A 25,441-nucleotide genomic window follows, 5' to 3' on the forward strand; every position below is an offset into this window, starting at 1 on the left:
CAAATCCTCCAGAAATGCCGTGAATACCAGGTCCCAACGCATCTCCTGATCATCGACTTCAAAGCGGCATACGACAGTATCGACTGCGCAGAGCTATGGAGAATCATGGACGAAAACGGCTTTCCCGAGAAGCTGACTAGACTGATTAAAGCAACGATGGACGGTGTGCAAAACTGCGTAGGCGTAAGGGTTTCGAGTGAACTATCCAGTTCATTCGAATCTCGCCGGGGACTGAGACAAGGTGATGGACTCTCAAGCCTACTCTTCAACATCGCTCTGGAAGGTGTGATGCCGGGGAACGATTTTCACAAAATCCGGTCAATTTGTATGCTTTGCGGACGACATAGACATTATTGCCAGAACATTTGCAACGGTGGCAGAGCTGTACACCCGCCTGAAACGCAATGCACCAAAGGTCGGACTGGTGGTGAATGCCTCAAACAAAAAAAAAACATACTGGTAGACGGAACCGAAAACGACCGGATCCGTCTGGGTAGTATTGTTACGATAGACGACCATGCTAGAGGAGGACCTGCAAGAACTCAGAGTTTTCGAGCGACGCGTGCTAAGGACGCGTCTTCGGCGGTGTGCAGGAGAACGGTGTGTGGCGGAGAAGGATGAACCACGAGCTCGCTGCACTTTACGGCGAACCCAGCATCCAGAAGGTGGCCAAAGCCGGAAGGATACGGTGAGCAGGGCATGTTGCAAGAATGCCGAACAACAACCCTGCAACGCTGGTGTTTGCAACTGATCCGGTTGGCACAAGAAGGCGTGGAGCGCAGAGAGCACGATGGGCGCATCAGGTGGAGCGTGACCTGGCGAGCATTGCTGGGCGCGACCGAGGATGGAGAGCGGCAGCCGCAAACCGAGTATTGTGGCGTACTATTGATGATTATGTCTTGTCTTAAATGTGATGTTGAACAAATAAATGTTTGTAATGTATGTGAGCATTTAGAATTGTGATCACTCGGAAGTTCTCACACTCCAACATGGCACCTTCCTTGTAGATGGGGCAAATTACGTCTTCATTCCACTCCTCCGGTAGCTGTTCGGTCTCCCAGATCCGGCCGGTGCAGGCAGTCGGCTATTTTTTTCGGACCCATCTTGATGAGTTCAGCTCCAATACCATCCTTACCAGCTAACTTATTATTCTTGAGTTGCTGGACAGTATCCATAACTTCCCTCAACGTACGTTTTTGCTCCCTGCTGTACTAACGTAGCCATTCCTTCCGCTACCTTGGTCCTCCAAGTCTGCGCTCTCCGCATCATTCAAATGTTCGTCCTTGTGCTGCTTCCACCGTTTGATCACCTCTCGTCAAAGCTTTCGCGGGATTCATTGCACTTTTGGTAGAACTTCCGTGTTTCCTGTGAATGGCACAGCAGTTCCATTCGCACTCCGCTTCTTACAGGTGGCGCTATTTCTCCCAGAATGCGAGACGAACGAAATGTACAGCGATAAGGACACAAGCTAGTGAACTTCCTGATGCATCTTGATGTTAACAATTTGAATTCAACTATTTCCTTTTTCCCCTACTACGAAAGCCAACATATCCCCAAATTAAATCATTTTTTTCGTTTTATTTAAAAATTTTATTCAAAAGTTTTACCATTGTACTTTTATGAAAAAAAAAACTTAGATAGCCTATTTTTATAGCAGTGCTTGAAACATGACTCAAATCGATTAAAAGGGCAGTATTATTAATTTCAACCTACACTACCCACTAACAATACGGAATAGGTAGCAATAACCGAACCCAAATTTTCTATGGGTAGTGTACTTTCTGTCTTTTAATTAAGTTTGTTTGCAGATGCATTTAACAATGTCTGTGCTATACATCTATGAAGTCATTGGAAAAATAGTAATAATGATGCGTTGCAAATGAACACTCTTTGGTACTTTCAAGGCTTTATATTACTTACTTTGTTCGACCAGTTTAGAAAGAATTGAGTGTTTTCAGATAGCAGATTCGCAAAAAAAATGAATGTTAGCAATATGTTTACGAAGCTTCTGAGTTTACCTGCTAAAGTAAATACTCATACAAAAAGAGCACTTAAACAAAAAGAGAACTAAAAATGTTAGCAAAAGTTGAAATGTAATATCAATTGAACAGTAACTTAAAAACGATGTAATGCCTAAAATAAAATGACTTGCCACAAGTTGTGTCTTTTCATTTGTCAACAGCTTTCTTGTAAATTAAGGAAATGAGGAACGTCCCCAACGACAAAGGCATTAGGTCTTGCCAGGATATCTGAAAATGTAATAAATCGTTATTAATTTACAAACCTTCACTTATAATCCATCTCCCTCATACCTGAAAAGCGTGCATCCAGCCCCCGGTCGTATGGGACGTTTTCCCCAATGAATAAACTCCAAACTTGGCCAGCGAATCCGACGTCGTAATCGAAATGTACCACGGAACGTCACCTTCGAACTTTTTGATCATGTTGGTGTGCACCATACCGGGGGTAACCACCTGGCACTCGACGCCACTCCCACGTAGTTCGTGGTTCAACGCCAAGCTGAAGTTGGTGACGAAGGCCTTTGCCGATGCGTACATGTTCAGGTATGCAGCCGGTCGATAGCAGGAAGTGGACGATATGTTGACAATGATTCCTCGCTTACGATACTTCATCCCGGGTAGCACAATCCGCGACATCATCGATGTGCTCAAAATGTTGATGTTGATGGTTGAAACGATCTCGTCGTCAGAGTTAAGGTCAAATGTTCGCACGGTTGGGTAATATCCGACGTTGTTCACTGTTCAGATGAAAACACACAAATCAAAATTGAATTCGCTCATTCGAAACAGCATTACCGTTCTTACCAAGAATTCCAATATCCAACCCTTCGATCTGCTCCTTGATCATCTTGTAGATCTCTGGACCCCTGGAGAAATCCACCGCGACCCACCGGGTTTGGACGTTATACCGTTCGTAAATCTCATTGGCTACTTTCATCAGTTTTGGTTCGCTGCGTGAAATGAGCACAATGTTCATACCCTTGCTCGCCAGAATTTCGGCATACCTCTTGCCGATACCATCTGTGGCGCCGGTGATGACTGAAAAGATGAAGGAAATAAAACCAATCAATTTTCCATGGGGGTTACTATCAATCTATATTCCAAATAATAGAAACATGTTTCAAATTGCTAACAAAAAAGAGTTTTTTAAATTATTATTTACGTGTATTTTAACTTAGGCTAACTCTACACTTCCAAACAAAAAAGAGCGATAAACATAACTGAATGTCTTTAATTATAGGCAGTGCTGAAACATTCATTTCGCCATATCTAAATCCAATCACCTACAGCTCATTTTAGAAGCTAAACCTGAGAAAATGGTATATGAAAAACTTGTGCTGCTAGATAAGTTTTGCAAGGAGTCACTGCTGGAGGAATCTCCAGGGAACTCCTGGAGGAAACCCCAGGGAACTCCGGGAGGAATTCCCAGGTAACTCCTGGAGGTATTCCCAGGGGACTTCTGGAAGACTTCCCAGAGAACACCTGGAGAAATCCCCAAGCAACTTCTGGAGGAATCCCCAGAAAACTCCTGGAGGAGTCTCCATGGAACTCCTAGAGAAATCCTCAGCAAAAACTTTGAGAAACCCTATTTGGCCCTCTCAACGTATTTTTGCTGGAAACCACAATTCAACAGCTTTCAAGCAAAAGAAAGAAGTTTGAAATCGGTCAACTGGTTCAAAAGCTGTGATATTTTGAAAACAATAGTTTTGATAAATCTTGATTTTTACAATCATAAAATTGGTCACCCTGATGACGAAATAAAAAAAAAATACGGGTCTAATTATTTTCGATGAACTACAAAACCACCAAGTATCACGATGTTCGGAGACACACTATATTGATTTTCAAGAATTGTTTTATTTGTATTATTTAAAAAAAATCTTGTTGAAGTCGGTTAAATTGGTTGTTTCTCATTGCTAGGTAAATTTATTGATATAAAATTCATTGAAAACTATGAAATACGTTTCATTACTGATATGGGTTGCGAAAATACGTCAAAATAATTTTGATCAGTTTTGATGTATTAGGTGCTCCACTGTGGATCTCCTGGGTTAATTCCACGGAGAATATCCAGAGAATTACCCGGAAAACTGTATGATTTTTGTGGAACTGTAATAGATATTCACGTGGAACTCCAAAAGGAAGTTCCAAGACAATCCTGGCCGAATTCTTAGGGAAATCTTGGAGGGATTGATGCATAATTGCTGGTGTACTTCTTGGGAAAATCCCGGAGTGATCTCCTTAAGCAAATTTTGTGGAAATCTTGGATAACACAGCGCGCTGCAGCGTACACACTTAGTTTCTATTCCGCTGTTCGGTAATTATTTTACCGGAAAAATTCGGTAGATCGCAAAAATTACCGTTTTTCGGTGAAAATGAACAATTTTACAAAAGTTCGGTGATTTGATTACCGAACAGTTTGTGGTTTGATACCTAAATGTCATCTACTGTCAAATAAATTACCGTACGTACTGCAGAAACTAAAAAATGCAGTATACTGTACAAAAAATTACCGAACAGTTCGTACATCGCACCCTACATTACCGAACAATCAGTAAAGTGGTAGGAAACGTTTACGAAATGTCAAGTTGTGGCAAATGGAGTTTGCATTTCCATATTTGAAGCGAAGATTTAGTTTTATAAAAGCAACTAGACGCTTGAAGGAAGGTGAAACTATCGGGCAAAGCGTCGTATTTGCTGAACCGGTGTAAGTATGCATTCAAATATTGAATCTAGCTATCCCCTATTAAAATTATCAACACAACATTCCAGCCGCCAGCAGCTTCAACGCCAACTCCAACATGATGAAAATTCACTTCGCATGCATGCTATGTACCCGATCGAGCGGAAATTAGAGCAAAAAAGATGAAGCTTGTTTATGACAACATATACAACTTTTTCTATAATTACTATTAATAAAAACAAATAAACTGTGCCCTGCGCCTTTCATTCTCATAAATACCGAAAAACTGTAAAAATATCCAATAGGAATTTAATACTACCGAAACTACGGTAATTCAAAACTAAGCACTACCGGAGAAATTCGGTAATTTTTGACAGCTTATCGAAAATTCCATTTACCGGACGTTCGGTACTCGTTTTGATTACCGAACTGATTACCGAAAGTTCAGCTGTTGAGAATTCGGTAAAAAATTACCGAATACTGTAAAAAAATCTAAGTGTGTAACAAAAATTAACTTTTGGTCTGTCTCAAGAGCAAACTTATGTGTCTCTGACAGACTTTGGGCCGCTGAATCCGAATCCGGGCTCAGATTTGCTCCAGCACGTCACAATTTTGAGCTATACCCCAATTTATAGGGTAAAATATTCGATTTTGGGCTTTTTTGACTGCCAGCCATTAAGCATGGAAATATTTTTTTTAAGTAATCAAAAGGTAAATTGGTCAATTAACCTCTAAATTAACAACTCATGCGAAATATTTCGTTTTATCAAATCAAATTTGATAGATTTACGCATTTTATGTTAGTAAGTAAACTTGCATGCAACTTTTGGAGGGTGACTTGTATGGGAAATATCGTACCTAACAAAAATCGCTTAAAACTATCAAATTTGATTTGGTAAAACAAAATATTTGGCATGATTCGTTAATTTAGAGGTTTATTGACCAATTTACCTTTTGATTACTTAAAACAAATATTTCCATGCTTAATGGCTGGCAGTCAAAAAAGCCCAAAAACGCATATTTTGCCCTATAAATTGGGGTATAGTTTAAAAAATTGTGACGTGCTGGAGCAAATCTGAGCCCGGATTCGGATTCAGCGGCCCAAAATCTGCCAGAGACCCATAAGTTTGCTCTTGAGACAAAAAAAAATGTTACGCTGTGTAATTTGTGAAGGAATTCCCAGAGAAATCTTGATGAAATTCTAGGATAAAATTCACCACAAATGCTGGAAGAATTTTGGGTTACTTATAAAGAAATTCTCATGGAATCTCTTGTAATATATCTGGGGAAGCCATGGAGGGATTCCCGGGAAATTATTGGAAGAAATCCCGAGGAACTGCTAGAGGAATTCCATGAAAATCCTGCAGTATTCTCGGGGAAATCCTGGAGAAATTCGCGAAAATTCCCGGGGTACTTCTGAGGCAGTTTATGTAAAAATTCTGGAGGAATTTTCAGGGTTATTCTAGATAATTTCCTTGGAATCTCTTGGGAATTATTGGGGAACTCCTTGCGACAATTTTAGAACCACTTCCCAAAGGGATGCTTTTGGAAGGAATTCTGGGAGAAATCCAAGAGGAAATCCATGGCTCCCAGGAATTAGGGTCTGGGACCATTTGGGCAGGGGGACCTGCTTTGGACACTTGCTGCTATAATTCAGCCAATTTCAATCTGATTGACTTGAATTTCTGAACATGAAAATCAAGTCAATCGGTTCTAAAGTGACTGAGTTATAGCAGCAAGTGACCAAAAACGTCCCCCTGCCCAAATGGTCTCATACCCTTCTCCTGGAAGAATCTAAAAAACTGTTGAAGAAATCTTTAAAAAAATGTTCAGAGGAGCTTAAGAAGGCACTCCATGACGAATTACAAAAAATGGAAGAATCCCAGTAGAAGCTACTGAGGGAATCCATGGATGAGATTACCGACAATATTCTCCCTGTTTCTCCTGCACTTCCAATCCAGAATATCTCAACGACGCGGCAACGCACACCGTCGGGTACGTGGGAAGGAGTCAGCGTAACGAATGGTTCGACGAACAGTGCACTGCATAGCGATTTTGGAGGAGAGGAATGCAACATGGTAGGTAATACTGCAGCAAGGAATCCGGCAGAACGTGGAACGATATAAACAGAAACGGAAACAGCATTCTCCTCCTCCTCTTACGAGAGAAAAAATACCGCCTGGAACAAGCGGAGTGCGAAGAAATAGAACTGCTATACCGCTCTCAAAAAAACACGGAATACGGTAGTCCTCTCGGGTACGAGACATGGACCATGCACGATGAGGACCTGTGGCTGTGAGCATTCGAAGATTTCAAGCGACGCGTGCTAGCGCGTGATATGTGGCGGAGAAGTATGAGCCACGGGTTCGCTGCACAGCATCCAGCAGATGGTCTAAGCCGGAAGGATACGATGGGCAAGGTATGTTGCAAGAATGCCGGACAACAACCCTGCAAAGTTGGTTGGCACAAGATGGCGTGGAGCACAGAGATCACGATGGGTGTTGGGAGGTGGAGCGTGACCTAGCCAATATTGGGCGCAACCGAGGAAGGAGATCGATGCAGCCACGAACCGAGTATTGTAGCGTAGTGCCTATAATCAATGCTGAAAAATTCATTTCGGCTTATCTAAAGTCAATCACCTACAGCTCATTTTAGAAGCTGAACCTGAGAATATGATATATGAAAAACTTGTGCGGCTAGACCAGTTCTGCAAGAAAGTCACGGAAAAACGATATTTTTTGAATATTTAAGGTAAATGTCACGGACTACCTGCGAAAAATGCAAATGATATTCACGGTGAATATCATTTGGCATTTTTCACTGGTGTTCTCTGGGAAGTCTTCCAGAAGTCCCCTGGGAATACCTCCAGGAGTTACCTGGGAATTCCTCCCGGAGTTCCCTGGGGTTTCCTCCAGGAGTTCCCTGGAGATTCCTCCAGCAGTTCTATGGGGATTCCTCCAGGAGTTCATTGGGGATTCCTCCAGGAGTTCCCTGGGAATTCCTCCAGGAGTTCCCTGGGAATTCCTCCAGGAGTTCCCTGGGAATTCCTCCTGGGGTTCCCTAAGGATTCCTCCAGGAGTTCCCTGGGGATTTCTCCAGGAGTTTCCCAGAATTTTCTCCAGGACTTCCCTGGAGATTTCTCCAGAAGTTCTCTGGGGATTCCTCCAGAAGTTCTCTGGGGATTCCTCCAGGAGTTCCCTGGGGATTCCTCCACGAACTCCCTGGGGATTCCTCCAGGAGTTCCCTGAAGATTCCTCCAGGAGTTCCCTGGGGACTTCTCCAGGAGTTCCCAGGGGACTTCTCCAGGAGTTCCCAGGGGACTTCTCCAGGAGTTCCCAGGGGACTTCTCCAGGAGTTCCCAGGGGACTTTTCCAGGAGTTCCCAGGGGACTTTTCCAGGAGTTCCCAGGGGACTTCTCCAGGAGTTCCCAGGGGACTTCTCCAGGAGTTCCCAGGGGACTTCTCCAGGAGTTCCCAGGGGACTTCTCCAGGAGTTCCCAGGGGACTTCTCCAGGAGTTCCCAGGGGACTTCTCCAGGAGTTCCCAGGGGACTTCTCCAGGAGTTCCCAGGGGACTTCTCCAGGAGTTCCCAGGGGACTTCTCCAGGAGTTCCCAGGGGACTTCTCCAGGAGTTCCCAGGGGACTTCTCCAGGAGTTCCCAGGGGACTTCTCCAGGAGTTCCCAAGGGACTTCTCCAGGAGTTCCCAAGGGACTTCTCCTGGAGTTCCCAGGGGACTTCTCCAGGAGTTCCCAGGGGACTTCTCCAGGAGTTCCCAGGGGACTTCTCCAGGAGTTCCCAGGGGACTTCTCCAGGAGTTCCCAGGGGACTTCTCCAGGAGTTCCCAGGGGACTTCTCCAGGAGTTCCCAGGGGACTTCTCCAGGAGTTCCCAGGGGACTTCTCCAGGAGTTCCCAGGGGACTTCTCCAGGAGTTCCCAGGGGACTTCTCCAGGAGTTCCCAGGGGACTTCTCCAGGAGTTCCCAGGGGACTTCTCCAGGAGTTCCCAGGGGACTTCTCCAGGAGTTCCCAGGGGACTTCTCCAGGAGTTCCCAGGGGACTTCTCCAGGAGTTCCCAGGGGACTTCTCCAGGAGTTCCCAGGGGACTTCTCCAGGAGTTCCCAGGGGACTTCTCCAGGAGTTCCCAGGGGACTTCTCCAGGAGTTCCCAGGGGACTTCTCCAGGAGTTCCCAGGGGACTTCTCCAGGAGTTCCCAGGGGACTTCTCCAGGAGTTCCCAGGGGACTTCTCCAGGAGTTCCCAGGGGACTTCTCCAGGAGTTCCCAGGGGACTTCTCCAGGAGTTCCCAGGGGACTTCTCCAGGAGTTCCCAGGGGACTTCTCCAGGAGTTCCCAGAGGACTTCTCCAGGAGTTCCCAGGGGACTTCTCCAGGAGTTCCCAGGGGACTTCTCCAGGAGTTCCCTGGGGACTTCTCCAGGAGTTCCCTGGGGACTTCTCCAGGAGTTCCCTGGGGACTTCTCCAGGAGTTCCCTGGGGACTTCTCCAGGAGTTCCCTGGGGATTCCTCCAGAAGTTCCAGGAGTTCCCTGGGCATTCCTCCAGGAATTTCCAGTGGTTTCCTGCAGGAATTCCCTGTGGATTCCTCCATGAGTTCTTTGGGAATTCCATTAGAGTTCCTCTGGAATTCTCACGGGATTAATTTGGGGATTCCCCCAGGATTTTCTCAGGAAATCTTCTACGAGTGCTTTTGGAAATCCTCTAAGAGTTCTTCGGGAATATCTCCGATTGTTCCTCGGCAATTCTTTCAGGAGTTCCCGGGGCATTCCTCAAGAAGTTAGCGGGGAATTCTTTCAGAAGTTATTGATATTTTCTCCAGAAAATTGCTCCAGCAGTTTCATGAAAAATTCTCCTTGTAAAATGCTCCAGTAATTCTACGGGAATTTCTCCTGGAATTTCCTGGATTTTTTTAAGGAGCTCCCCGGAAATTTCTCCATGAGTTCCTCCAGGACTTCCTCGGAAATTCCAACATTAGTTTCCTAGGAACTCTTCTTTCCAATCCTGGAGGAATTCCTGGAAGAATTATCGGAAAACTTCCGAATGAATTCCTGGGAAACTTCTGAAGGAATTTTCAAGTAATTCCTAGATAAATTCTCGAGGAAGTTCTAGAGAAATTCCCAAGGAACTGCAAAAGAAATTCCTAAAGAGCTCCAGAAGATATTTCCAGGGAACTCCTTGAGAAAATCCCTTGGAATTTGTAGTGTACTTCCCGAGGAACTTCTTAAGCAATTCCCGGGAAAATCCTACAAGAAGGAAGGGGTCTCAGATGGCCGAAAATGAGTTTACGTAGTTTATGGACAACGTCCTTGAAGTTTTCTGGAGGAACTGTTGAAAGAATTCCTGCAGGGAAATTTCGGATGAATTTCTGAAGATACTTTCGAAACAACTCCTGAAAGAAATTCGTGAAAATTTCCCAGATTTCCGGAGGAACTTCTTGAAGAGTCTGCAGTGGAACTTCTTAAAATATTCTTAGAATAATTTCTCCAAAATTTCCGTAGTAGTTCTCCAGGAGTTCCCTGGGGACTTCTCCAGGAGTTCCCAGGGGACTTCTCCAGGAGTTCCCAGGGGACTTCTCCAGGAGTTCCCAGGGGACTTCTCCAGGAGTTCCCAGGGGACTTCTCCAGGAGTTCCCAGGGGACTTCTCCAGGAGTTCCCAGGGGACTTCTCCAGGAGTTCCCAGGGGACTTCTCCAGGAGTTCCCAGGGGACTTCTCCAGGAGTTCCCAGGGGACTTCTCCAGGAGTTCCCAGGGGACTTCTCCAGGAGTTCCCAGGGGACTTCTCCAGGAGTTCCCAGGGGACTTCTCCAGGAGTTCCCAGGGGACTTCTCCAGGAGTTCCCAGGGGACTTCTCCAGGAGTTCCCAGGGGACTTCTCCAGGAGTTCCCAGGGGACTTCTCCAGGAGTTCCCAGGGGACTTCTCCAGGAGTTCCCAGGGGACTTCTCCAGGAGTTCCCAGGGGACTTCTCCAGGAGTTCCCAGGGGACTTCTCCAGGAGTTCCCAGGGGACTTCTCCAGGAGTTCCCAGGGGACTTCTCCAGGAGTTCCCAGGGGACTTCTCCAGGAGTTCCCAGGGGACTTCTCCAGGAGTTCCCAGGGGACTTCTCCAGGAGTTCCCAGGGGACTTCTCCAGGAGTTCCCAGGGGACTTCTCCAGGAGTTCCCAGGGGACTTCTCCAGGAGTTCCCAGGGGACTTCTCCAGGAGTTCCCAGGGGACTTCTCCAGGAGTTCCCAGGGGACTTCTCCAGGAGTTCCCAGGGGACTTCTCCAGGAGTTCCCAGGGGACTTCTCCAGGAGTTCCCAGGGGACTTCTCCAGGAGTTCCCAGGGGACTTCTCCAGGAGTTCCCAGGGGACTTCTCCAGGAGTTCCCAGGGGACTTCTCCAGGAGTTCCCAGGGGACTTCTCCAGGAGTTCCCAGGGGACTTCTCCAGGAGTTCCCAGGGGACTTCTCCAGGAGTTCCCAGGGGACTTCTCCAGGAGTTCCCAGGGGACTTCTCCAGGAGTTGCCAGGGGACTTCTCCAGGAGTTCCCAGGGGACTTCTCCAGGAGTTCCCAGGGGACTTCTCCAGGAGTTCCCAGGGGACTTCTACAGGAGTTCCCTGGGGACTTCTCCAGGAGTTCCCTGGGGACTTCTCCAGGAGTTCCCTGGGGACTTCTCCAGGAGTTCCCTGGGGACTTCTCCAGGAGTTCCCTGGGGACTTCTCCAGGAGTTCCCTGGGGACTTCTCCAGGAGTTCCCTGGGGATTCCTCCAGAAGTTCCAGGAGTTCCCTGGGCATTCCTCCAGGAATTTTCAGTGGTTTCCTGCAGGAATTCCCTGTGGATTCCTCCATGAGTTCTTTGGGAATTCCATTAGAGTTCCTCTGGAATTCTCACGGGATTAATTTGGGGATTCCCCCAGGATTTTCTCAGGAAATCTTCTACGAGTGCTTTTGGAAATCCTCTAAGAGTTCTTCGGGAATATCTCCGATTGTTCCTCGGCAATTCTTTCAGGAGTTCCCGGGGCATTCCTCAAGAAGTTAGCGGGGAATTCTTTCAGAAGTTATTGATATTTTCTCCAGAAAATTGCTCCAGCAGTTTCATGAAAAATTCTCCTTGTAAAATGCTCCAGTAATTCTACGGGAATTTCTCCTGGAATTTCCTGGATTTTTTTAAGGAGCTCCCCGGAAATTTCTCCATGAGTTCCTCCAGGACTTCCTCGGAAATTCCAACATTAGTTTCCTAGGAACTCTTCTTTCCAATCCTGGAGGAATTCCTGGAAGAATTATCGGAAAACTTCCGAATGAATTCCTGGGAAACTTCTGAAGGAATTTTCAAGTAATTCCTAGATAAATTCTCGAGGAAGTTCTAGAGAAATTCCCAAGGAACTGCAAAAGGAATTCCTAAAGAGCTCCAGAAGATATTTCCAGGGAACTCCTTGAGAAAATCCCTTGGAATTTGTGGTGTACTTCCCGAGGAACTTCTTAAGCAATTCCCGGGAAAATCCTACAAGAAGGAAGGGGTCTCAGATGGCCGAAAATGAGTTTACGTAGTTTATGGACAACGTCCTTGAAGTTTTCTGGAGGAACTGTTGAAAGAATTCCTGCAGGGAAATTTCGGATGAATTTCTGAAGATACTTTCGAAACAACTCCTGAAAGAAATTCGTGAAAATTTCCCAGATTTCCGGAGGAACTTCTTGAAGAGTCTGCAGTGGAACTTCTTAAAATATTCTTAGAATAATTTCTCCAAAATTTCCGTAGTAATTCCTGGATAAATTCCTAGAAAACTCCAGTACAGTTTGGATGCTTGGAACGTTTCCCAAAAAATCAACATGCTGTCGCAGTGTATTATGATGCATCCCGAGCAGTAGAAAATAACAAGAGAATAACATATCAAGGTATTTATCTTGAATACTACCATACCTTGATATGCTCTTCATTAGGTGGTAATAAGAAGCAAAATAACAAAAACGAATACCAAAATTTTGTATAAATAACACCTAGAAAATAACAAGTCTTGTGATTTCAATAATGAATGCATACCTAAAATTTCAAGTGCTGTGTTTGTTATCCTAAAGTTATTGAATAACAAACTAATAACATTTCTTGTTATTAAATGTTTCATTTGTTCGATGACTTCATGTAATAGCAAATCTTGTTCTTCGGTTATTTTCACTGCTAAACCAAGGGTGCATCCATTAAGTACGTCACGCTTAGAGGGGGGAGGGGGGGTTTGTGAAAGTGTACAAGCAATGTATAAGGTATAGGAAAAACCCGTACGAGGGGGGGAGGGGGGGTCGAAAATTATCAATTTTAGCGTGACGTATTTAATGGATGCTCCCCAACTAATACTACATCAATACCAAACTCTGCTCAAATACCTCCAACTGTTATTGTGATAACGCAGAATAACGCAGCAATAATAATTTTAGGTATTAGAGCACATGTTGCTCTTCGCATGGTATTTGTAAGGTATGCCCTTCTGCTCGGGATACCATAGGAAAAAACATAAATGCGATCCCAACATGTGAGCAGCAGAGCAGAGCAGCATGAGCATAGATGACCGCACAATTCGTAGTTGCTACTCCGTGATTGACCAGAGCAATCGAAATTGCACAAGGAACCAATGAATAGGGCTTGGGACTAGCTTACAATTCTCAATGTACACAGGTCGAGAGCTCTCAACTTTAATAAGGTCAATAACGGCACCGGCCACGTCCTTACGGTCATCGAGGATGGAAGGGAATGTTAGTAAGACAAACGTTGTTAAAAAGACCGCGAATCGCTGCATCTCCACGATTGTCTCAGGAAGGAATTTTTTGTTAGTAGGGTAAGCTACATTGTCAGTCCGGAAGTCACCTATGGTTGGTGATATGATTTGACAATGGATCAATATACACAAACCGCCGTTAACAACCGACCACTTTTCGACGCAAGAACTAGCCAAAAAGAAAATTCTATCGCGCTTCTCCACTCCACTAGGGAGCAGAAACCTTTAGTCTATTCCACACAGAAATACACTGAACGCGACTCACTTGTCGGCGCCCGGATTTTTTTCTCGACCGGCGAACCCGAAGTAACATTTTTCACTCTTTTGTGTAAATGCAAAAATGAAAGAAAATATTTATTATCAACTTAAAGTGTATTGGAAACAAGCGCCGAAGGGAAGCGAAAAATTCGGAACCGACTCGAACCACGGCGCGGGCACACTCGTCCCGTCGTCGGAGCCCCGCAGAGAGAAGAGAAAAAAAATCGCAAAAATCTAGCAAAGCCAGCGCGCGAAGCTTTGCTGCTGCCGAACTACCGCACACTACTGACTGCTTGGCGTCCCGTCGTCGGAGCCCCGCAGAGGGAAGAGGAAAATAAAATCGCAAAAATCTAGCAAAGCGAACGCGCGAAACTTTGCTGCTGCCGAACTACCGCACACTACTGACTGCTTGGCGTCCCGTCGTCGGAGCCCCGCAGAGAGAAGGGGAAAGAAAATCGCAAAAATCTAGCAAAGCGAACGCGCGAAACTTTGCTGCTGCCGAACTACCGCACACTACTGACTGCTTGGCGTCCCGTCGTCGGAGCCCCGCAGAGAGAAGGGGAAAGAAAATCGCAAAAATCTAGCAAAGCGAACGCGCGAAACTTTGCTGCTGCCGAACTACCGCACACTACTGACTGCTTGGCGTCCCGTCGTCGGAGCCCCGCAGAGAGAAGGGGAAAGAAAATCGCAAAAATCTAGCAAAGCGAACGCGCGAAACTTTGCTGCTGCCGAACTACCGCACACTACTGACTGCTTGGCGTCCCGTCGTCGGAGCCCCGCAGAGAGAAGGGGAAAGAAAATCGCAAAAATCTAGCAAAGCGAACGCGCGAAACTTTGCTGCTGCCGAACTACCGCACACTACTGACTGCTTGGCGTCCCGTCGTCGGAGCCCCGCAGAGGGAAGAGGAAAATAAAATCGCAAAAATCTAGCAAAGCGAACGCGCGAAACTTTGCTGCTGCCGAACTACCGCACACTACTGACTGCTTGGCGTCCCGTCGTCGGAGCCCCGCAGAGGGAAGAGGAAAATAAAATCGCAAAAATCTAGCAAAGCGAACGCGCGAAACTTTGCTGCTGCCGAACTACCGCACACTACTGACTGCTTGGCGTCCCGTCGTCGGAGCCCCGCAGAGAGAAGGGGAAAGAAAATCGCAAAAATCTAGCAAAGCGAACGCGTGAAACTTTGCTGCTGCCGAACTACCGCACACTACTGACTGCTTGGCGTCCCGTCGTCGGAGCCCCGCAGAGGGAAGAGGAAAATAAAATCGCAAAAATCTAGCAAAGCGAACGCGCGAAACTTTGCTGCTGCCGAACTACCGCACACTACTGACTGCTTGGAGTCCCGTCGTCGGAGCCCCGCAGAGGGAAGAGGAAAATAAAATCGCAAAAATCTAGCAAAGCGAACGCGCGAAACTTTGCTGCTGCCGAACTACCGCACACTACTGACTGCTTGGCGTCCCGTCATCGGAGCCCCGCAGAGAGAAGGGGAAAGAAAATCGCAAAAACCTAGCAAAGCGAACGCGCGAAACTTTGCTGCTGCCGAACTACCGCACACTACTGACTGCTTGGAGTCCCGTCGTCGGAGCCCCGCAGAGGGAAGAGGAAAATAAAATCGCAAAAATCTAGCAAAGCGAACGCGCGAAACTTTGCTGCTGCCGAACTACCGCACACTACTGACTGCTTGGCGTCCCGTCATCGGAGCCCCGCAGAGAGAAGGGGAAAGAAAATCGCAAAAATCTAGCAAAGCGAACGCGTGAAACTTTGCTGCTGCCGAACTACCGCACACTACTGACTGCTTGGCGTCCCGTCGTCGGAGCCCCGTAGAGAGAAGGGGAAAGAAAATCGCAAAAATCTAGCAAAGCGAACGCGCGAAACTTTGCTGCTGCCGAACTACCGCACACTACTGACTGCTTGGCGTCCCGTCGTCGGAGCCCCGCAGAGAGAAGGGGAAAGAAAATCGCAAAAATCTAGCAAAGCGAACGCGCGAAACTTTGCTGCTGCCGAACTACCGCACACTACTGACTGCTTGGCGTCCCGTCGTCGGTGCCCCGCAGATAGAAGGCGAAAGAAAATCGCAAAAATCTAGCAAAGCGAACGCGCGAAACTTTGCTGCTGCCGAACTACCGCACACTACTGACTGCTTGGCGTCCCGTCGTCGGAGCCCCGCAGAGGGAAGAGGAAAATAAAATCGCAAAAATCTAGCAAAGCGAACGCGCGAAACTTTGCTGCTGCCGAACTACCGCACACTACTGACTGCTTGGCGTCCCGTCGTCGGAGCCCCGCAGAGGGAAGAGGAAAATAAAATCGCAAAAATCTAGCAAAGCGAACGCGCGAAACTTTGCTGCTGCCGAACTACCGCACACTACTGACTGCTTGGCGTCCCGTCGTCGGAGCCCCGCAGAGAGAAGGGGAAAGAAAATCGCAAAAATCTAGCAAAGCGAACGCGCGAAACTTTGCTGCTGCCGAACTACCGCACACTACTGACTGCTTGGCGTCCCGTCGTCGGAGCCCCGCAGAGAGAAGGGGAAAGAAAATCGCAAAAATCTAGCAAAGCGAACGCGCGAAACTTTGCTGCTGCCGAACTACCGCACACTACTGACTGCTTGGCGTCCCGTCGTCGGAGCCCCGCAGAGGGAAGAGGAAAATAAAATCGCAAAAATCTAGCAAAGCGAACGCGCGAAACTTTGCTGCTGCCGAACTACCGCACACTACTGACTGCTTGGCGTCCCGTCGTCGGAGCCCCGCAGAGGGAAGAGGAAAATAAAATCGCAAAAATCTAGCAAAGCGAACGCGCGAAACTTTGCTGCTGCCGAACTACCGCACACTACTGACTGCTTGGCGTCCCGTCGTCGGAGCCCCGCAGAGGGAAGAGGAAAATAAAATCGCAAAAATCTAGCAAAGCGAACGCGCGAAACTTTGCTGCTGCCGAACTACCGCACACTACTGACTGCTTGGCGTCCCGTCGTCGGAGCCCCGCAGAGGGAAGAGGAAAATAAAATCGCAAAAATCTAGCAAAGCGAACGCGCGAAACTTTGCTGCTGCCGAACTACCGCACACTACTGACTGCTTGGCGTCCCGTCGTCGGAGCCCCGCAGAGGGAAGAGGAAAATAAAATCGCAAAAATCTAGCAAAGCGAACGCGCGAAACTTTGCTGCTGCCGAACTACCGCACACTACTGACTGCTTGGCGTCCCGTCGTCGGAGCCCCGCAGAGGGAAGAGGAAAATAAAATCGCAAAAATCTAGCAAAGCGAACGCGCGAAACTTTGCTGCTGCCGAACTACCGCACACTACTCTAAATGCGATCCCAACATGTGTGTAGAAAAAGTCGTCCCGAAAGGGCTTAGGACAAATTCTTGGAAACCCGGTTTTACAGGATTCTGGTGTCAAATGCACAAGTTTCAAGAAGCATACTTTAAAGAACAGTGTAATTTTGGAGCATTGGTAAACACTGACTTCACACGTCGTACCTGAGCCCCCATCAGCTTATTCACACAAACTAGGATCGTTATCAGATAGAGCAAACGTCGATCTTTCGGACAACGGTGTTCATTTGCGTGGGCGGGTTGCTGTTAGGCCCTACGGAGCGTTTTTGAAAAAATACATAAGACCTCTTGGGCCCTTTGTTGCTCCAGAATTTTTAGTTTTGTTCTTGCTAACTTGTGAAATGCCTAAAATACGAAGATCGGGTACGTTATGATTTTAATGAGATTTTTACACCCAACATCGTGGGAGGGTACAAAAGTCGGCCATTGTTTTGACCATTTTGGGATTCTAACTAGTCCTTAAATGTTAATTTTTTATCTTGCTTGGCTGTCCAAGCCATGTGGAAATGACAATGTTGAAAATGATTTGACATCCATGTGCACAACAGAAAAATGTGCTCGATGAATAAATTAAGATTTGAATTATGAAAAGAAATCCACGTACTTCGGTGAGACTCAGGTCTCCCAATTCTCAAGATGGGCGCTTCTATTCCTTCAAGCTACGGAGTCACACGACTATCATCGTCGTCACTGAACTCGATTCCACAGTCTCACAGGATTTTGCTTCTTTTCTCAATCCAAATCCCCTTCAGGTGGGATTGGGAGACTGTGTCCGAAGCTTTTGACAATTAAAAATAATTTTCCTCTCCCGCTTTGACATACATGTGCACAACAGTTTATGTGTTAGATGTTCATCTAATCCCATCCGAAAGGGATTTGGATTTCGAAAAGAAGCAAAACCATGTGCGACTGTGGAATCGAGTTCAGTTCTACGCCTACTGGTGACTCCGTAGCTTGAAGGTGAAGCGCTCATCTAGCGAATTGGGAGTCGTGAGTTCGAGCCTCACCGGAGTAGGTGGATTTCTTTTCATAATTCAATTCTAATTTTGTTCATCGAGCACATGTTTCTGATGTGCACATCGATGTCAAAGCATTTTTAAGTCCTTAAAGTAAAAAAAAAACTTCATTTGGCATTCCACAAATAAAATGCCGATAAGCTACTTGTAAATTACAGGCTGTTATAAAAGTACTACTGTTCTCAAAAAAAAAATTTAAACTTCTTAAATCGTTATATTATTCGCCATACTTCTTCTTGTTCTACCTTATAACAATCGCATTGAGCGATGCATTCAATGTTAAGGCTTAAAATGCATGACCGACTTTCCTCAGTCGTTTGGATTGACTGGCTTCATTGCGGAAAGCGGAAAATGCACCGGATGCCGTAGCTCTCTATTCAAGAATGAAGCGATAGGCCGCTTGCTGCCTCGGTACCTGTACCATACATACTACACTACATGGTGAACATGGCTTCCGCAGTCGGTAGAAAACTCTACGTCAGCACCATTTAGGTCAAGGCTATATCGACGCTATCACCGCATTGGAAAGTGGGTTAAACTGGATCGCTGTTTATGCGGTTATAACGCTTAAGGTGCCAGCCAGAGTGGACGCGTCACGCGGCGCGGCGCGGTGCAATGCGGCATTTGACAGGTCGCGCGTCGACGCGCGGCAGAACTCCGTTCATTAGAATACAGGGAAAACAATCATAACATGCCAGAGTGCGCGCGGAACGATGCGAAGCGGAAAGCGTTCAGCCGCGCGACGCACGACAAAACAGTGCATGCACTGTTTTTGATGCGGAAGTCACGCGGTTCGCGCGGAGAATTTTGTATTTTTGTGTGAATTTCGTCCGTTTTTATCAAATCATGACGCTAATTTCACGAAATTGTTTTTCAAATGTATTCAAATGTGAATGTAAAAAAATTAACATGAATAATACCACATGTTTATTATCCGGTGGCGTCTCGTAACCTCACTTTTCACCTATTCTGCGAATCAAAATCAGTAATTCCTTCAAATTTATGACTAAAGAATTAACGGAAAAAATCAAAATCTCTGTCATTCTACATCCATTACAAGCAGAGCTTTCACATTACCCTTATCCATGTTTCATGCACAAAAACGTTTGGCACCCTCTCGTTTATTTTACTTTCTCAAAGTATTCTACTAGGGCTGTAAGCTTAAAAAAAGTTTCAAAATAAAAATATACTATTTTTGAGTTAACAAACTTGTTCCATTGCATTGCTGTTCAAAAATAAACGAAGGGGTGCCATTTTTTTACGTATACAACCCTGTGGTAGCTCTGACTACAAGCTCACTTGTTCACAAAATTTCAAAATTTGTACCTGCAAGACGGGTAGATCTGAGGTTAGGGAATCACCATTATCCCAAATGTATACCTCTTCTGAATCATCTGAAATAAATAGCAGTTGAAGGTAAATTTAGATAAATGGTTCATTTTTAATTTTAGGTTGAGCACAATAATCACATATCTCCTGGAAATCTTTCATCAGATAACTCTAGAAAACTGTTGAAATGTTATGGCTTTTAAATCGATAGAGAGGAGACACCTCACTTTGATTGTGTGCTACTGGTTGTCAAGGCGAACCTGTCACAAACTGTCTCTGCAACCAGAGTTAGAAATTATACATTGATGGTGTGAAGTGTTCCAATATCTAAAAAATCTTATCAAAACTTCTCACCGTTTGTTGTAATTTGAAAGATAAAATAAGTATGGTGAGTTTACTAAAATAATCTATATAGAAAAAATAGTTATGGTCAGTATTTATGTGCAAAGGTGGCGGAAATTATGAAAACTTTTCAGTTTGCTTTACGAACAGACGCTTTGCACCGCGTTCACTGTGGCTATCAAGCCGCGTTGGAAGCCGCGTCAAAAACGCGCCGCACCGCGTCGCGTCGCGCGACGCGTCCACTCTGGCCGCAGCCTAATGCTTATGGCAATGAGTTTAAATCAAGAAGTTTTATTCGCGCACTTTATCTTTGATTGATTAGTCGTGTGAAGTGGAAATTTGAGAAAAAGAAACAGCTAAGTAATTGAAATTAATCGATCGATTTCTCTTTATCGATTCTTTATCTATCAGGTTAAAGTGACAAGCTTTGGTTGTACTTTTTAACACAATAACGCAAGACTGTATCATGGCCCACCGTCCTGTAGAGGAGAAGTGAAAACAATTTCAAATGTTGGTACTTAAATTTAAAGAAGAGAAAACCGATGCAGAGATATTGATCATATGTGTTTTACAACACAACTCAGTAGCTGCAGACTCATTACTAAAGGCTTTTCTTTCAACAAAAATAATCTTCACCGCACATTAAATCAATTGTTTAACTATTTTATCTATCTGCTAGTGTACTCGTAACACTAGATTCTTGAACCATTTATCAATTGCATCACAGAGTGGTATCGTAGTACCGGATACAGTACTTATACGAAAGGTTGAATACATTCCGCTATTTAATAACGAACAAATCATAACAGTCGTAGAAGAACTTATACAAGGTTTTACCAGTAAAACCTGCATAAGTGAGATAAACCGAACTGTACTGTTCGACAGCTTTAGTAGAGTCATCTCATTTTCCAATTGCTTTCCTGGTAACGAAAGAGATGATAGCCGTTCCTAGCGTATATGGAACTAAATCCTGCCAGCAAATCTGTGAATTCAATCAAAATAATTTGTAGTTGTGAATCTTCATCGAACACCAATTCTACAATACCTGCAAAGTGTGCTTCCATCCACCGGTCGTATGTGCCGTCTTTCCGAGCGAGAAAATGCCGAATTTGGCCAGCGAATCCACCGTCGTGACCCCAACGTACCACGGGATATCCTCCTCTAAATGCTTAATCATGTTGGTGTGCGTCATGCCGGGTACCACCGCCTGGCACTTGACGCCCTTTCCGATCAGTTCGTGATTCAACGCCAAGCTGAAGTTGGTGACGAAGGCCTTCGCCGAAGCGTACATGTTCAGGAAAGCTGCCGGCCGATAGCAACCAATGGAGGATATGTTGACGATGATACCCCGCCTGCGCTGCTTCATTCCAGGAAGCACAATTCGCGTCATCATCGTAGTGCTCAGAATGTTGATGTTGATCGTTGAGATGATCTCGTCTTCAGTGTTGCGGTCGAAGCTTCGCACTTCTGGGTAATATCCAACGTTGTTTACTATCGAACGAAGCATAATGATAAAAAAAACCCGATTCTCAAAATCAATCATTTTACTTACCAAGAATGCCAATGTCAAGCCCTTCGATCTTTTCCCGGATCATCTGGTAGATTTCAGGACCCTTGGAGAAGTCCACTGCAACCCAGCGGGTTTCAACGTTGTATTTCGTTAGAATTTCCTCGGCCACTTTCATCAGTTTTGGTTCGCTGCGTGAGAGCAACACGATGTGCATGCCCTTGCTCGCCAAAATTTCGGCGTACCTCTTGCCGATTCCGTCAGTTGCACCAGTGATGACTGGGTGGATTGAACATATGTTTTTAGAAGTCCTTTCACGATCTCTGTTATACACACAAACACTCACATGATTTGATGCGTTCATGAATGAACTAAATGATGTACAAACCGATGAAATTGATAGACAAATGGTAATTATAAATGTAATATGACCGACCATATCCAACACATGTAGCGACATAAAACTTATTACCAACTTCTATGATTTTCCGCACTATTTTATACACAAAATCACTCGGTTCGAAAATAGATTCAATGGTATTGACATCACATTATGGTGCGCGTGGATGTGTGCATGAATGTAAAAATGAATTGCATAATTTCAACCAAACCAGACCCTGTTCAATGAAGTAGGTTAAATGGTTGAACATGGTCGAAGTTGTTTCATCCTGCTCTTACCTATTCGTCAACAAATGGCTAGGAGCAGGATGCAGCAACTTCGACCATGTTCAACCGTTAAAACTACGTGCTCCATTGAACAGGACTAATATTACTGTAATATCGAAGACAACTTGTGAAAAATATGTACAGGCTTAATCAGGTTGTGTTATACCATTTGATCAACACGATTTTTACGTTCGATGATGGAATGCAAATCACTCCATCATTCTAATTGCGTTACACTTACCAACAGAGATTCCTATATTTTCCTATATTTATTTAATCTGGATCATGGTTTTCATTCGCTTGGGGGCCACAAGAGTGGAGCCGCTATTGGAACTGAAGCTAATTGATTGATTGATTTGTCTTTATTAAAGAGACTTTCAGCCCTTGGCTGGTTCGTCTCTACTGAACAACAATAATTTTCTTATAATTTTCTGATTCTACTTCTACTTTATCAGCGCAACAATAATGAATATGGAAATTTGAGTTTCCGTTGTTTATTTATACCCAACAATGGGCTTTAGTAAGTCGACAACCTGGAAGGAGCTTTCACAAGTTCCCACCCCATGCTTTCTAGGTTCTAGATTACACAAAGACCACCAGCTAAGAGCTGCGTTCTTAGTTAATAGTGTAGGTCTTGTTGTTCATGTTCATATGAGTTGTCCCCAGACAACCATATGTATATCGCATAATTATGCAGGTCTGTCCCTTCGGACAACCTAAGGCCTGCGCCTGAGTATCATCTGCTGTGCGTAGGAGCCGTCTTTTTTTTGATTCGGTCCATGGCTGTGCTCTCCAGCCACACACTCTGCTAAGAGTCCGTACCTCACTCAAACCATCGGATCTTGGATCAATCGTTTCAGTTCATACGGGAACCCGTATTCGTGCATAATCTGCCATAGCTGATCTCGATTGATTGTATCACACGCTGATTTGAAATCGATGAACAGGTGATGTGTGGACACGTTGTATTTGCGGCATTTCTGCAACACCTGACGAATGGAAAACATCTGGTTCGTTGTAGCGCATTCACCCATGCATCCAGCCTGATATTATCCCACGAATTCAAGACCAACAAGTCGGCAGAAACATGTATGTTTACAAAATGTTGATGCGGCCGTTTCAATTTTTGGTCTTTAATTCTCTAACGCTTGTTTCTCGTCATCAGGTCTCCCTTCATGTGGGCAGCACACATTGATGATGCTGTAGTTGAAGAAACGGCCCAAAACTCAAAACATACACATCCTTGCGTTGATCAGCTGCCACCAGATCACACGTTGTTGTATCTTGTCCAACACTAGCAATCCTGTTCCCAGTTCATTGGGTGTGCCACAGCTTTGGTAGGAGGTTTCTGCAAAGTTTCAGCAGCCCCACTAAACCGTAGTTTCGAAGACGTTCTTTTTTGCGCCTATAGATGTGTTAAAAGTTTCATTCATGATAATGGAATGTACTCTTATGCAATTCACAATCATTATTTATATTTTATCGAACTCATTTTGGTATCATAATGGCCATTTTTTCCGAACTGGTTCATTATATAACTGAAATGAGTTGCATAATGAAAAATAATTGTATAATGTTCATAATGCAACTCATTTGAGTTGCATTATGAACATTATGCAACTCAAATGAGTTGCATTATGAAAAAATCATTGCATAAAATTGTGTATGGAACTCGTTGCAAAACTTGATTTTTTCAGCACTCTTCGTATTTATCCAACTCGGCAACCCTCGTTGGATAAAGCCTGCATCCGCAATAATCGGGACACAAAAGTACGGCAGTAACTCTGTACTGAATCAATAAAAATTGGCCAAAAATTAACTGAGAACTCTTTGGTGTATGTTTATTAATTGTGCAAAATTTCATAAAATCGATGCATTACTTCTAACTGTGGATGAGAAACAAACAGACGACGATTTTAAGATTTTGTACAATCATCACCAATTTTCATTCGCATACTAGATGGTTCTTTTCCGCTACAATTCGAAGTTCTGTGAGGATAATTATGAAACATCGTGACCAGTAATGATACTTATAGAGACAATTTCTTGCAAAATTTCATCAACTTTTATCAATTGGATTGAAAGTTACTAGTGTTGATAGGAGATAGTGTTAGTGAAAATATTTCATGTTTTTTATGTGCGATGTTTGCCCATTCATAACTTTTGAATATCTCTGTCTATTTTCATGAAATTTTCACAGAAGGTAGTTGATTATGTGTATATTATGGCTGCAAAATTTTATGATTATTGGTGTAGTACTTTCAACAATACAATCGAAACAATAAGGGGTGCTCACTAATTGTTGTCTGAGGGGCTAAAATCACGATCAGCCCCAACATATGTTTCGATTATAAAATTGTTAATAGTGCATCGATTTTTTTGAAATTTTGCCTATGTAAGTAAAGTAGATTGAGAGGTTTGTGTTCAAAATTTCAGTCATTTTGTTTATCAAATTCAAAAGTTACAGCGCTGACAAGCTAAACCAGGGGCTGTACAAAATTCAATTGCTCGCGTTCTAATGTTTCATTGCTACAACAAAAGGTGCTTCACCGATTCACACTAAATTTTGCAGGTGAAATGAACACATCTTAAGATATTATCAGGCAAAATTTGAGCAATTTTTATGTATCTGTTGCAGAGTTACAGCCATATTTCTGTGTCCCGATTATTGCGGATACAAGCTTTAGATGTACGACTCGTGCTGCTAAAAATCAACTTTTTGCAACTCGTTACATAAATAACTATTTTGCATCCTAAACATATCTGAATACCCTTAATTGTAAAATCAATGTTTTTGCACCTCCACATATGAAAGGTCGAGATGCAAAGGGGTGTAAATGATCATAGCAAAAAATCTTCAGATTACAAGCTATATTAGGAACTTTTTTAAGATTGTAGAGATCGTAGAGATGGATGTTCGAGGGATCGACTGTTTGGATGTAACGATTGGTGGGAGTTCGGCTTTGCAGTCTAAAGTTCTCTAGAACGACCATTTAGGATTCGTCCCTACGTTTCGGCAATTGTTGGTGCCTTCTTCAGGGGAACTGGGAGGGGGAGGGTTTATTTTAAATGTTGTTTTGTACAATAACTTAGAATCTATACTTACAAATCATGAATATCGTTCACCGTCTAATGTCTTTGCTAATAATGTTGTCGTGTTATGTTGTGGTAGGTTGTACATATGCTGTGTAATTTTGGAATTTTTTAGTGATTATGGTTATTATTATTTTTTGGCTATTGACTTACATTCGTTTTTGTGTTAAATTTGTCCATTTACTTAATATAATCACTGTTTTAATTTTTGCACTTTTGGATGGAGTAGCTATTTTCTTTAACTGTAGGGTTATTTTTACTAGGATAGGTTGTGTGTATGGTTTGAGTCTTGACTATTTTCATGGTTATGCGATATTGTTGTGGAATTATAGGTTCGAGATTTGATTGTGTGTAAAATAGCTGCGTACGTTGAATTCAGTCCTTGTGTGTCTACTCTTCTGTTTACGGTGTTTTGGGTATTGTAGATGTGGCACATCTCTAAAAAGC

The 25,441-nt window shown here is 44.3% G+C and overlaps 2 protein-coding genes across 2 annotated transcripts in view; both read right to left on the reverse strand.

Annotated features, from left to right (window-relative positions):
- Positions 1–1,551: 1,551 nt before the first annotated feature.
- Positions 1,552–25,441, reverse strand: part of LOC115271117 (inactive hydroxysteroid dehydrogenase-like protein 1) — a 28,781-nt gene continuing 4,891 nt past the window's right edge. The window contains exons 2-4 of the mRNA XM_062858908.1: positions 2,826–3,059; positions 2,313–2,758; positions 1,552–2,249 (exon numbers count right to left, since the gene is read on the reverse strand). Coding sequence (XP_062714892.1) covers positions 2,169–2,249; positions 2,313–2,758; positions 2,826–3,059 — 761 coding nt within the window. The 3' untranslated portion in view covers positions 1,552–2,168. The remainder of the gene's footprint in view (positions 2,250–2,312; positions 2,759–2,825; positions 3,060–25,441) is intronic.
- Positions 20,407–21,709, reverse strand: LOC109413936 (inactive hydroxysteroid dehydrogenase-like protein 1). Its single transcript, XM_062858909.1, has 2 exons — positions 21,281–21,709; positions 20,407–21,219 (listed from the first exon to the last, which is right to left on the reverse strand). Exons 1-2 carry the CDS (start codon positions 21,693–21,695, stop codon positions 20,765–20,767), a joined length of 870 nt encoding a protein of 289 aa, XP_062714893.1. The 5' UTR covers positions 21,696–21,709; the 3' UTR covers positions 20,407–20,764.

The sequence above is a fragment of the Aedes albopictus genome, chromosome 3, assembly GCF_035046485.1.
Source record: "Aedes albopictus strain Foshan chromosome 3, AalbF5, whole genome shotgun sequence".
In the NCBI taxonomy this organism is placed as follows: domain Eukaryota; kingdom Metazoa; phylum Arthropoda; class Insecta; order Diptera; family Culicidae; genus Aedes; species Aedes albopictus.

Bases quoted from the DNA above. Each gene is read 5' to 3' on its own strand.
- LOC109413936 (XM_062858909.1), bottom strand. From the start codon at position 21,695: ATGTCGCTACATGTGTTGGATATGGTCGGTCATATTACATTTATAATT. The intron at 21,220-21,280 runs GTAAGTAAAATG...TTCGTTCGATAG, and splicing joins GCTTGACATTGGCATTCTTG to TAAACAACGTTGGATATTAC.